Source organism: Epinephelus moara, unplaced genomic scaffold (assembly GCF_006386435.1).
Source record: "Epinephelus moara isolate mb unplaced genomic scaffold, YSFRI_EMoa_1.0 scaffold1066, whole genome shotgun sequence".
Lineage (NCBI taxonomy): Eukaryota > Metazoa > Chordata > Actinopteri > Perciformes > Serranidae > Epinephelus > Epinephelus moara.
Window position 1 is genome coordinate 998 of NW_026078517.1, and position 11,973 is coordinate 12,970.

The 11,973-nt window shown below is 43.6% G+C and overlaps 1 protein-coding gene across 2 annotated transcripts; it reads left to right on the forward strand.

Moving 5' to 3' along the window:
* Positions 1 to 842: 842 nt before the first annotated feature.
* Positions 843 to 11,967, forward strand: atosa (atos homolog A). 2 transcript variants are annotated; one of them, XM_050039502.1, is made up of 9 exons: positions 843 to 1,047; positions 2,614 to 2,810; positions 3,657 to 3,782; positions 5,424 to 7,275; positions 8,959 to 9,084; positions 9,951 to 10,039; positions 11,217 to 11,313; positions 11,430 to 11,588; positions 11,683 to 11,967. In XM_050039502.1, the coding sequence occupies exons 1-9, from the start codon at positions 1,003 to 1,005 to the stop codon at positions 11,845 to 11,847; spliced, it is 2,856 nt and encodes a 951-aa protein (XP_049895459.1). In that variant the 5' UTR covers positions 843 to 1,002; the 3' UTR covers positions 11,848 to 11,967. The 2 variants fall into 2 exon arrangements, 1 of the variants encoding a protein (XP_049895459.1); XR_007569567.1 differs by lacking the exons at positions 9,951 to 10,039; positions 11,683 to 11,967 and having other exon boundaries at positions 11,430 to 11,568.
* Positions 11,968 to 11,973: the final 6 nt, after the last annotated feature.

An 11,973-nucleotide genomic window follows, 5' to 3' on the forward strand; every position in this document is an offset into this window, starting at 1 on the left:
GCCACAGCAGCCACTATTTGGCTGGTGACCTAATATACAACAGCCCCCATCTTGCCCCTTGTAAAAACTGCTATGAAATTGGTGATTGTGAATAATAGTGCACAGCAGAGTGGCTCAGCATGAGCTATAATTTGAATGTGACAACCAGCTGAGTATTCCTCGTTAGTCATCTTCTGCTACCACATAAAAGGTAATTTGAAAAGAGTCTTACTGTTGATTCAGAGGGAAACAGGCTGTTTCCTGAATGGTGGAAGGTTGATTCAGCTCTCTGCCCTGCCAGGGCCTGGTCACCCTGCTAGCCCCACCCAACCCCACCCTGGCAAAATTGGTGGAGTAGCTGGTGTTGCAGCATGACTTCTCACTCTGTTCTTTCCAGTCCTCATGTTCAGGTTGAATTGTTGTCTGCAAAAGGTTTTGTAATAATGAGTGTGAATGACATCACTGTCAGTGTTGTCTATACTTGTACGTGTTTGTGTGTGTATGTGTGTGCGCTGTATAAGAGAGCAGTCAGTGTGTGGCCTCAGCCCTCTGCTCAGCTGACATAGGAGGTCTAAATATATTCCTCTGAAGTGGCCAAACTGGAAAAGTTGTGTCATCCGCTGCCTTCCCCCACACCCCTTCTCTAAACAAGTCTTTCCAGCCAAAGTTAAATAGCCGCATCTCCGTAGGTAAAACCATTCAAGCATTTGTGTCCGTATCATGTTAATACAGGTCTTTTTTATTGCCCCCAGCAGCTGTTACAGGATAGGCACATAAGTAGTTTACCTGCTACTTTCCTCCAGTTGGTTCCTTATTTTGTGTTCAGATGTGAAGAGATTTGGAAAGATATGCCGCTTACCCGCTGTTTCTCTGCCCTGTCCAGATGCAACGGAGGAGTTTTTCGAGTATGACGCGGAGGAGTTCCTGGTGTTCCTGACCTTGCTCATCACAGAAGGGCGGACACCAGAATATTCCGTGAAGGGCAGAACCGAGGGGCTGCACTGTCCACCAGCCCAGTCGGCCATGCCGCCTCTTCACAAGCACGAATGCAGCGACAAACTGCCCCAGGTAGCACATGCATACATCTGTGTACACAGCCTCTCATGTTTTTGCCTAACCTGTCAACAGAAGGCAGTCCCCCCTCTCATTTTACCAGAGGTTGTTGCCGCTTTATTTGCATCATTCAAGTTACCTAAACAGCTGGAACTCTACATCCAACACTAAAATATGAAATTCATAATTTAAAAAAATAAATTGACCATATAAACAGTGTAGTGTATGGCGTTCAGAGCAGGCAGCCAGTGCAGCCAAAATGTTTACCACTGTGTTAGAGAGTGCGGGTCACAGCGAGGTTAATGTCAAAAGCAAGGCAGGAAGTATGGCGTGCGACTGAACACACACTGCTTTGCAGAGCTGCCTCTACACCTGTACGTCACAGTAGGCTTGGGCGATTGGACGAATATATCGCTGTCTTTATAATAGCTAATGCCGTTGCGGACGTGGCAAAAAAAACTTAAGCTGTTATAGCTGTTCTAAAAGCCTCTCATAGGCTTATTGCTTGAATAAATAAATACAGATAATAATAAATATAGGCTAAACGAAGAACAATGGAAAAATAAAGTGCAAAAATCACACAATCACATAAAATAATAAAGTCCCTTTGCGCTGTCTTTAACTCAAAAACAGTGTTTTACATGTTTTTGGAGAGGAAAACGAGGATGTTAACCTTATCTGGCTTAAGCAAAGTGCGCATAAGGTTAACAACGTTACCAGCCGTGCTAAACACCTGCGCTGATGGCGTGCTTGTTGCCGGTATGCACAGATATTTCCGTGCCATGTTGGACATGAGTGGGCTCGCAAAGCACGCTGCATTTTTTGCTGCATTCATGTGGTGTCGGGATATCCGAGTTGCCGAGTTGTTTTTCTGACATGAGGTGGCGTTCATGTGAATTATCCCATTCTGAAAGTCATTTTCAGAATGGGCACATCACATGAATGCAACACCCCCCCTCTTTATTTTCTTCTCCGCCACACACACAACTGCCGAATATATCGGCAGCCGCCGGTTGATGGGCTGACGGTGGCTGGTTGGAAATTTTTAACATATCGCCCAACCCTACGTCACAGCCTGCAAAACAGCTCTGCCGCACGTGCTTTATAAGTGAACTGATTCCACACATCCACAACCAAATTAGTTTGAAAGAAAATGTGACAATATATTTGAATTGCATCACAAATAACTAAATATTAATTTTGTTTTAACATTTGTGAATTATGCAGTTATGTAGTTGTTAGGATTATAAACCAACTGCCTTATCTGTGTAAAGAGATTATATCTTTATGGCCTCTTTTATCATTGTTTCCATGGAAACAGTGGACAAACAAGCCTGCACAAAATTAAAAATTGGATTATTTAACTTTTTTCAACTCGTTCTACCTATTTGAACACTACTTTGAAAAGATTTTTAATATTGTGAACCGAGCAGTGACCTAAATAACATCACTGAGAAATTCCCCTCTAAGTGAGGCTCTTTGCGGGTCCCATCTGCTGTGCCCCTAAATTTCAAGGTCCCGGTGACATTCACTAATAAACACTAACCCTCCACCTTTGTCTGCCGGTGTGTGCGTATCCAGTGTCGGCAGGCAAGGCGAACCCGTTCGGAGGTGATCCTGCTTTGGAGGAACAGCATCCCCATCATGATCGAGGTCATGCTCCTGCCAGACTGTTGCTATGGCGATGAGTGCCCCCCGAGTGACCCCATCAGCGACCCGGTCATCAAACAAGATGCTCTGCTGCTGGAGAGATGGACCCTGCAACCAGTTCCAAGACAGTAAGGAGCACACACACGCACGTGGACAATGCCAGAGAAGAGAGCTACATAGACACAAAGGAGACTGTGCTCACCAACATTTAGTGTAAAGTCTACAGAAGAAATGCTGTATGCTGTATTTCCAAGGTTGCTACCTCCTCCCATAATCCATTGCTGTCCTTGGTTATCTTTACTGTTTGCATGACTAATGCTTTCACATGCTTTCCATGACAGGAGTTAATTTGTATAAATAAGTACAACAAAAGAAGTACAGGCGGTAAAACAAACAGAAACTGTGAAATACATTGAAATAAAATGCCAAGACAATAAAAAGTGTCATACAATTTTCAAATAGATTACTATTCTATATAACGATGTGTTAGTATTGCTGCTTATAGAGCCTCTGTCCTGGTGGCAGATGATTTTCTACAATAACACACCTTCTGTAAGTGTGTGTAAAAGCACACATACCTTGTCAAGAGCTGTGAAATTCTTACTTGTATGTGTGTTTAAGACATTTCTAATGAATTAATTTTAGGTTTTAGTGTTTTTATAATGTACAATATTGCATTATAAAGTTTTTATCTTCCACTAGATCCAAAGACAGGCAAAAGTGAAGGCTGAAGAAGCTATAAAATGTTAAAAATATGGAATAAAATAATAATAAAACTAAAAGATGAAAAAAACAGGTAATTGCCTTGGCGCTCAGAGGGTTAATCGGCCTTACAAATTGGCCCACTTTCCTTCTAACGTGTAGGAACAGGGAACACTGTGTTGGAAAAACACACACGCACATCCTTGAACTGTTTTCTCATTAACCTGACACACTGGCACATTTCCACCTCTTTTTAACTGTGTTTTTAATAGAAGCGGCGATCGTTTCATTGAGGAGAAGACCCTGCTGTTGGCTGTGCGCTCCTACGTCTTCTTCTCCCAGCTCAGCGCCTGGCTTAGCGCCTCCCATGGTATCGTCCCGAGAAACATCCTGTACAGGTCAGACATAACACTCACTGAGGACTTTGACACTGGTGGGCTGAAGGCTTTTAGCTACCAGATTATCAAAGCTGCAGGAAACTTTATCTAAGGTTGTATTCTTTTCAAATTTATATATAGGTGTGAAGCTTGTGTGGTTGAAATTGAAACAGAGGAAGAAAAACTGATTTTCTGAAGGCTCTCGACAAATCCTAGAAGTTTTAAAGATCCCGTATTGTAAAAAGTCGGATTTTGATGTCTTTTTTAATGTGAAGAACATATAGGTGCTACACAAATACTCTGAAAGTGTCAAAGCGCTTAATCCACAGAGAAATGCTCGCTCACAGTCCGTATTCGGAAACTGTGCTTTTAAGCGAGCCGTCAGGACTTGAATTTGTGATGTCAAAACTACACTACACTACACTGCACTGTTTCAAACTTGAAACATGAACATTCTGAATGGTGCTTTTGTATTTTTCTGTTGGAGTGTTTTGCAGTGTATGTGAATGACAACAGCTGACAGGAAGTAAACATGGCCCCAAGCTGTTGCCAAGCAATGAAACTGACAATAGACCAAATCACTGTTGACTTCGCACTAACAACATCAGTCACTTCCAGATAGACAACTGGCTGCTGATTTCAGTTGTATTGATGTTTAAAATCAGCAAACTTCTTGATTTCTTAGGCCTAGTTGTAACATTCAAGTGTATATTTTAGTCAAACGCTTTGGTCCGACCTATCTGATGTCTCTGTTGTGCTTATTTTATATTCTGTGTTGCAAAACGTATTTTAGCCACCTAGAAAAATGTGTATGTGTAAACTATATTTGTGTATAGTGTACACTCTGCTTTGCCTTGTTCACTAATTAATCCCTGCTGTGGTAGCCCAGCAACTCCATTGTTCTGCAAAGTAAAATTACTGGCTTTGTCAATGGTATCTCGTAGCTTTGATATAACAGCCTCAGTTTCCTGTCAGAGAGGACTGTCTAATGGCAAGGTAACGCAGTGAAAATATTCTAAATATAGTGCACAATTAAAATGACATTGATTTTTTTAATCTAGCCTTTTTCGATGGCAAAGAAAAAAGAATTGAGGCAGTGTTTGCTCAGCACCGTTTAATTTATTTTACATGATCGGAGGGTTTTCAAAAAGTTACTGTAAACAAACGTGATTTAGTTAAGACCATATGGACTGTTTCAAACTTGACAACATAAACATTCTAAATAGATCCCTTTGTATGTTTTGCAGTGTTTGTGAATGACATCAGCTGACAGGAAGTAAACATGGACCCAAGCTGTTACCTAGCAATGCTATTCCAGTGAAACAGTCAGTAAAGATAGAAAGTGCTGCTACAATGCCATTACAGAGAGCGTACATGGGGAAGACCCAGAAACATTGACCAATCAGATTAGTGAGGGGCTTTTTCAGGAAGAGAGGCTTAGAGACAGGTGCTTAAACAGAGCATTTCACACATAAGCTGAATCAAGGTATATTCAGGCAGACGGTATGAGAAAAATAAAGTGGTTTTTGAGCATTAAAGCATGTAAATAGAAACCCAAAATACAAATATAAACCTGAAAATGAGCGTAATATGGGATCTTTAAGGTGTAAGAGTTAACTATGGCGTGTTAATTGAATCTCTCTCACTGTCTCTGTCAAACAGAATCAGTGCTGCTGACGAGGAGCTGGTATGGCAGTTCTCCCAGCCGCCTTCAGAACACATTTTCCCCGTCCCTAATGTGTCCCAGAGTGTTGCACTGCAGGTTCGTGTCCAGTCACTCCCCCGCCAGCCCACCTACCCCACCCTGGCCTGCAGCATCCATACTGGCCTGCCTCCACGTTACAGCAAGACCCCCAGCCTCAGCCCAAACCTCAACAGCCATGGTGGCCTGCCCACCCACAAAAAGAACCAGGACCCCAGTAAAGACAACCTCCTTCACAACTCTAACATCTACAGCAAAACCTCCAACTCCATGTCCGGCCTTCTCCTCAATGGATTACCCATTCCTAACCTTCCCATCAACAACATCCCCATTAACAGCCTCCCCCACACTGCTGTTCCTCCTCCTTATAGCAAGAAGAGCCAGGAGCCCGGTGAGGACCACACGTATCAGAACGGAGAGCTTCCGCAGGTCAACATCCCCCAGCGTCAGGGCTCCCCACTGTTCCACAGGTCCCCTCACTCCCCCACGCCCTCCCGCTCCCACTCCCCCTCTCCGCTTCCCACAAGTAAAGCAGGGAAGTGGTTGTACTCGGCTCTCAATGGCTCATCTGACCCCACACAAGTAGAGGACTATGGCTCTGGCACCAACAGCAGTGATAGATCAAAGGGGCCCCTCCCTGAGCCACTGAGAGCTTTTAAAAATTTCTCCTTGGCTGAGCCACCCCGTTGTCCCTCCCCAAGGCCTGCCACCGAGACAAACCCCCTTATTGGCTCCCTGCTGCAGGAGAGACAGGAAGTTATCGCCCGCATTGCACAGAGGCTCAACTTCTGCGACCCCACAGCACCGCCACTCCCTCCTGGCCTTTTTGCTTCTGACAACCCTCCCAAAGCTATGTGGGGCAGTAACCATGACGACATAACTGCCAGTAAGACCAAAGAGCCCGAGGTACCGCCCTATGAGTCTGTGGGACGTGTGTGGCCCGGCCCCTTCAACACACCCGTGACTGACACATCTTTCAGCAAACGGGAGAGCTCCTCCCCTAAACCTGCAGCCTGCAGGAAGCTGAGAATGACTGAGACCAGAGACGGAGAGGAGGAGAGAAATGGAGAGAAAGACAGAGAGAAAGAGAAGGAGAAAGAGAGGGAGAGAGACAGCTCCCTGATCGCCCAGGCAGTACAAGACATAACTAGACTCATCCAGGAGAGACTGTCTGTCCCCTCTCTGTCCCCAAGGCACAGCCGAAGCGGCAGCCATCTGCACCACACGCACACAACGACAGTCACACACACGGTCCGCACGTACTCACGCACCACACACATCCCACAGGCCTCACACACTGCCACCAACGGCTACACCAACGGCCACATACCCAGCCATGAACCTCACAGAGGCAGCAGTCGCACCGCTGCCACACCCGCGCCCGTTTGCACAGACAAGCCCCGAGTTGATCCGGGGACCGAATGCCATTCACCCCGGGCCCAAAATGGTGCTCACTTTACACTTGAAGAACCCTCATTGAAAGACCAGTCCCACACCCAGGCTGGTCGGTGTTTACGAACTCCCCCACATGAAAAGCTCAGAGTCAGGACACCCAGCAGCCATGAAACCCCCCCTGCCTCCCCTGTCCTTGAGAACAGCCCAAGGAATGCCCAGATCTTTAGTTGGACTTGCAATGCTGCCAGTCCAGCCATGAACTGTAACATAAGCCACAACCACAGCAAGCCTCAGTCCCAGACACAGTGCTGTGCACCAGCCCAGGCCTCTGCCTTGCAGGATGAGAACCAGGCACCCTCGGTGTCTGGATGCTCCAGCACCTCCAGTCCAGACATGACTCCCCCTTCTACAGTCCTGGTAAGGGACTCCCCATTTTCATAAACATTGTTTGTCCATATATCAGTGAGTGATAGCCCATTAACTAATCTGCGATTATTCTATTTCGTCCCACCCTATCCCTGAGACTTGGTTTAACTGCATCACTATAAAAGGGATTGTTCAACATTTTGGCAAATAATCCTGTTAGCTTTATTGCTGACAGTTGGAAGAGAAAATTGATACCAATTTTATGTCTGTATGGCAAATATGAAGCCACAGCCAGCAGCCACTTAGCTTAGCACAAAGACAGGGAACAGCGGGAAACAACTCGCCTGACTCTGCCCAAAAGTAGATATAAAAGGATGGTGTCTGCTCAGGTGCTCTTTGGGTACACTGTCTTCAGCCTCTTTTGGTGTGCTCAGCCAGACAGAAGTTTTGTATTTTTTAACAGATGTCAGCCAATATACAGTAGAATGTTTTCATATAGAAAGCATGTGTTGATAGTCTGTTGTTAAAAATCTTTTCAATAATTGGAGAATTGTAATTCCTCACCGTATTTTTATTTTTCGGGGGGAAAAAAGAATCACAAGGCCGACTACAGAAGCTTCAATTAAGTTATTGAGTTATTGAGACCTTAAACAAGTGCAGACCAGACTGCACATGTGTTGTACCCCAATGATATGACACAATTTGAGACTGTGTCCCAGCTTTCATTTAATATCCTTGGCTGTTAGCAGTAGACTCCTCTTCATCATGATATCAATCTTCTCATGCTCAGCAAGAAAGCAAATAGGTGTGTTTTCTGAAAATGTTGAACTCTTCTTTTAAGTCATATTCTAAAAACAACATTTAGCTTCTATTATTATAGGAAATTATATATTTGATTAAACAAATAACTTATTCCAGACAAAATTGTTAAGCAGCCTAAATGATTTACTAAGGCATTGAAGCCTTAAGGGGAACGCCACCTAAATTAATAATTCCAGCATGTTATTTCCATGGCCTAAGAAAGTTAAATCAGTATTTGTGAACATGAGCTGCTCTCTCTCAAAGCCAGAAACCACAGAAATAAGTCTCAATCTTGTGATGTCATAGGGTATAAAGTCTGGAGCTGCTTCATAGACAATGAATGGAAGACTGATACTGTGAAGCCACAGGATGTTTGTTTTCTTTTTAATACCCAAATGAGCTTTATTCTATCATAGTGATCTCAGCTCTGAGACACAAAATGTACCCATATACTCAGAACGTTCCCCTGGGTGCTCTCAGTGTCATCTGGAACATCTTTCCCAATTCATTGTCAATGGAGCAGCTCCAGACTTTGTACTTGATGATATCATACGTTTGAGCTTTAGCACTTTAGCTTTTGGTTTTGGGACAGATGTGTTCATGTTTACTTGTATTTGTGGACTGTCTCAGACCACAGGAATAACATGTATGAATTTTGAAAGTGTGCCTAGTTCCCATTAAATTTCCGATATCAGAGATAGCTACAGCCATCACATTTTTCAAATATAAGATGTCAATCTGGAGGGAACCTCCTCATTTATACACACTGCTCAGTTTTAATGGGTGATTTTAATGAGTGTTTTGTTGGGAACAGGTGGGACTGGAAGGGTAATCAGGATGGCATACGATACTTGAGAATATGATATGATAAATGCAGATTTATTTCAGTTTACTTTCAAACCGCCCTGATCCCTCTCCATCTTATTGCTCCAGCGAGCTCACAGCCCCTCCCCGCTGCGCCCCTGCAACAGCTGGAAGAAACAGAATCGCCACTCATTAGATGCCACAGCGACCAAGGCCTTCCACCCCTGCACTGGCCTGCCTCTGCTCTCCAGCCCTGTAAGAAACACACACACACACTCATCTTCACTGTGAAACTCACAGTCATTGTCAGTTCCTGCATTTGTTAAGATAACACTTTCTACACGCAGGCCCACAGTCACAAACATGTACTGACTCAGCCATCGTCGGTCTCCATGCAGTTGTGTTTGCCATAACACCACACTCACTCCCCTTTATTTCAGGCCATCTGAAGCATTACTCATAGTACTTTCACAAGTGTTCGAAGTGAGCCTGTGAATGCTTGTCGTAAAGAGACTTTGAAATATCTGGCAGGTGTTTTTATTGCTGCTGCTGCTGCTGCTGGGCCACTGTGTTGTTAGCCAGGGTTAATGTACACACAAAAACACACACGCATAGGTAGGTGAGGCACGTGACTCATCTGCTCCTCATCAACCACGGTCAAGTTGTTTCACTGAGTTTGTCAGTTACCACACTCCCAGATCATCACAGTTTCCTGCCCTCTGATCGGTCTCGCTCACACGTGTAAACACTAAAACGTACACACAGACACTCCTGTGAACTCTCAGTCTCACACAGTCTTAACAACACACAAGCTCACATATATTCACATAGACATCATGCAGAAAATTCATTCATATGTTTGTATGTATGGATTTTTTACACTAGATAGTGATTTTGAAAATACATAGTTTAATGAGAGATTTAAAATGTATTTTTCCTGTCATTTTAAACTCAGCTATTAACACAGTTTGTCCTTTTAAATTCCTTTCCTGTAATCTTAATATTTCAATTTAAGAGCCCTATATTTTCAAAAGATGAAACTACTGTCTTGTCCTCCAAGCTCTTACCTGGATACTGTGACAGTTTGTCTGTGCTAATCATGTCCTGTGCGTCTGCGGCAGGTTCCTCAGAGGAGAAATCAAACAGGCTACTTTGACCTGGACACCTCTGTGGCTGGCTGTAAGGGTTTGCCTTGGGCCTCTGGGAAAAGGTACACATTTTCTCACCTGGGATCTTTGTTAGCACAGTTACCAGACTCCAACTCAGTTTGTCCACGCGGACAAGGTCAGGATGCTGTCACGGGTTTGACGCAGTCTTAGTAACAGTTAAAGGACAAACAAGTTTTTTTGTTTTGCAGTTAACCTCCCACATCATCTGTTTATTATAGTACCATCTGGATCAAGTTACTCATACTTTGCATAATTTTAAAACTTGTTTTTCTCACTACGCAACATTTCAGCTGTTACAATGAACCAGTGCCAGCAAGGCAAACTCTGGCTTTGTTTTCTTTTATTGTTGTGTTTAAAGTTTAATATTTGTTCAAGGTTTTTTTGTTTGTTTACTGGCAGTATTAATGACGCTATCCAAAGTCCAAAGGGATCTATATTAGAGACTCTGTTTGCTACAGCTGCCATATTTAAACCCTAACACGCTGATATAGCCTTGAATCAGCAACAGGTTTCAGAAGTATTGTCTCTTGTGTTGAGAGATCAGACAATAAGAGTGTTGTTCGGAGTGCCGGGGTTAGGTCAGCCCTGTTCTGCTGACTATTCCTCTCACGCTGCCACCTGCTGAAGCTCTGCTGTACTGTGGCTGCATCTAGAATCACACACATTCTGCTCAAAATGGCAGACAGAACTGAATTGGCTTTATATACACACGAGCTTCACGGCACTGCCTACACACACAGCAGATGTGGGTGGTAGCTCAGTGCTGCTTTTTATAAAGCAGATGTTTTCATGTTCAGCCTTCGGGGTGTAAAGTTCATTTTAGCCACTGGAGGATATCTGTTCAATTTGGCTGCGGCTGGTAAAAGCCATCATCATGCTTCTATGTATGATTTTCTTTCTTTTTTAATTCAAGGAAATGTGTGATTAAAAATTTATATACACAAATTGCATTTTTTCCTGTCTGTTCCTTCAGTACATCAAGATATCAGAGTCAGAAACATTTAGAGATGACTGATAGCACTTTTGTTTACACTCAAATGAAATTCAGTCTCAGATCATTTTATCTCACCCTGGATGCACGTCCACTTAAACATGCCAGGAATGCTTTTCACGTAAGCATCTTAAGATGCTCTGTCACACATCTCGCCTTGAAAACAAGTTGATCAGGTGTGTGTGTGTGTGTGTGTGTGTGTGTGTGTGTGTGTTTTAACCCTTCAGGGTGTGTCCAAAGAGAGAGGGGTACACCGATGAGTCACAGCAGCTGTTCAGTGCCAGCGCTCCACCTGCCAGTCTCAGTCTGCTGGGAAACTTTGAGGTATAACACACAAACACAGAAAAGTGTACTCACACTCATGCTATTTTTCTTTTCAATTCAATTACAACGATCAGATTAAACAAAAATTAAATGACATTATAATGTCTTTTCCCCAGGAGTGTGTGCTGAACTATCGCCTGGAGCCTTTAGGGTTAGTGGAGGGTTTTACAGCAGAGGTCGGAGCCAGTGGGTCCTTCTGCCCCAGTCACCTGACCTTACCCGTAGAGGTGTCATTCTACAGTGTATCCGACGACAATGCTCCCTCACCATATATGGTGAGATCTTTTTTTTTTTTCCAAGTTAGTCAATCAGTAATACTTCTTTTACAGCCCTGTGTGACTGAGCCTTGTTTACATGTGCTGTCCACAGGGTGTGATAAACCTGGAGTCCCTGGGGAAAAGGGGCTACCGTGTACCTCCATCAGGAACCATTCAAGTGGTGAGGAGACTGTCAGGGTTTTGTTTTCATAAATGTAGCAATGATCTAAAAATATTTACTTCTATAAAGTATCTGCATCATGGTGTACACACATAGCTGAGAACAAAGAGCAAATTACACTAACTAACAAAGGGAAAGGGAGACCCCTAGTTGTCATAGAGAAAAATTCATCATGTAACAAGAGTATGTTTTTATTAATTTATGTGCTTATTCTTCTGAATT

Excerpts from the sequence above, each read along its gene's own strand:
- atosa (XM_050039502.1), top strand. The coding sequence starts at position 1,003 with ATGCCGCCTCTTCACAAGCACGAATGCAGCGACAAACTGCCCCAG. Across the intron at positions 2,811-3,656 it reads CTGCAACCAGTTCCAAGACA|AAGCGGCGATCGTTTCATTG; the intron begins GTAAGGAGCACA and ends TGTTTTTAATAG. Across the intron at positions 7,276-8,958 it reads CTCCCCCTTCTACAGTCCTG|CGAGCTCACAGCCCCTCCCC; the intron begins GTAAGGGACTCC and ends TTATTGCTCCAG.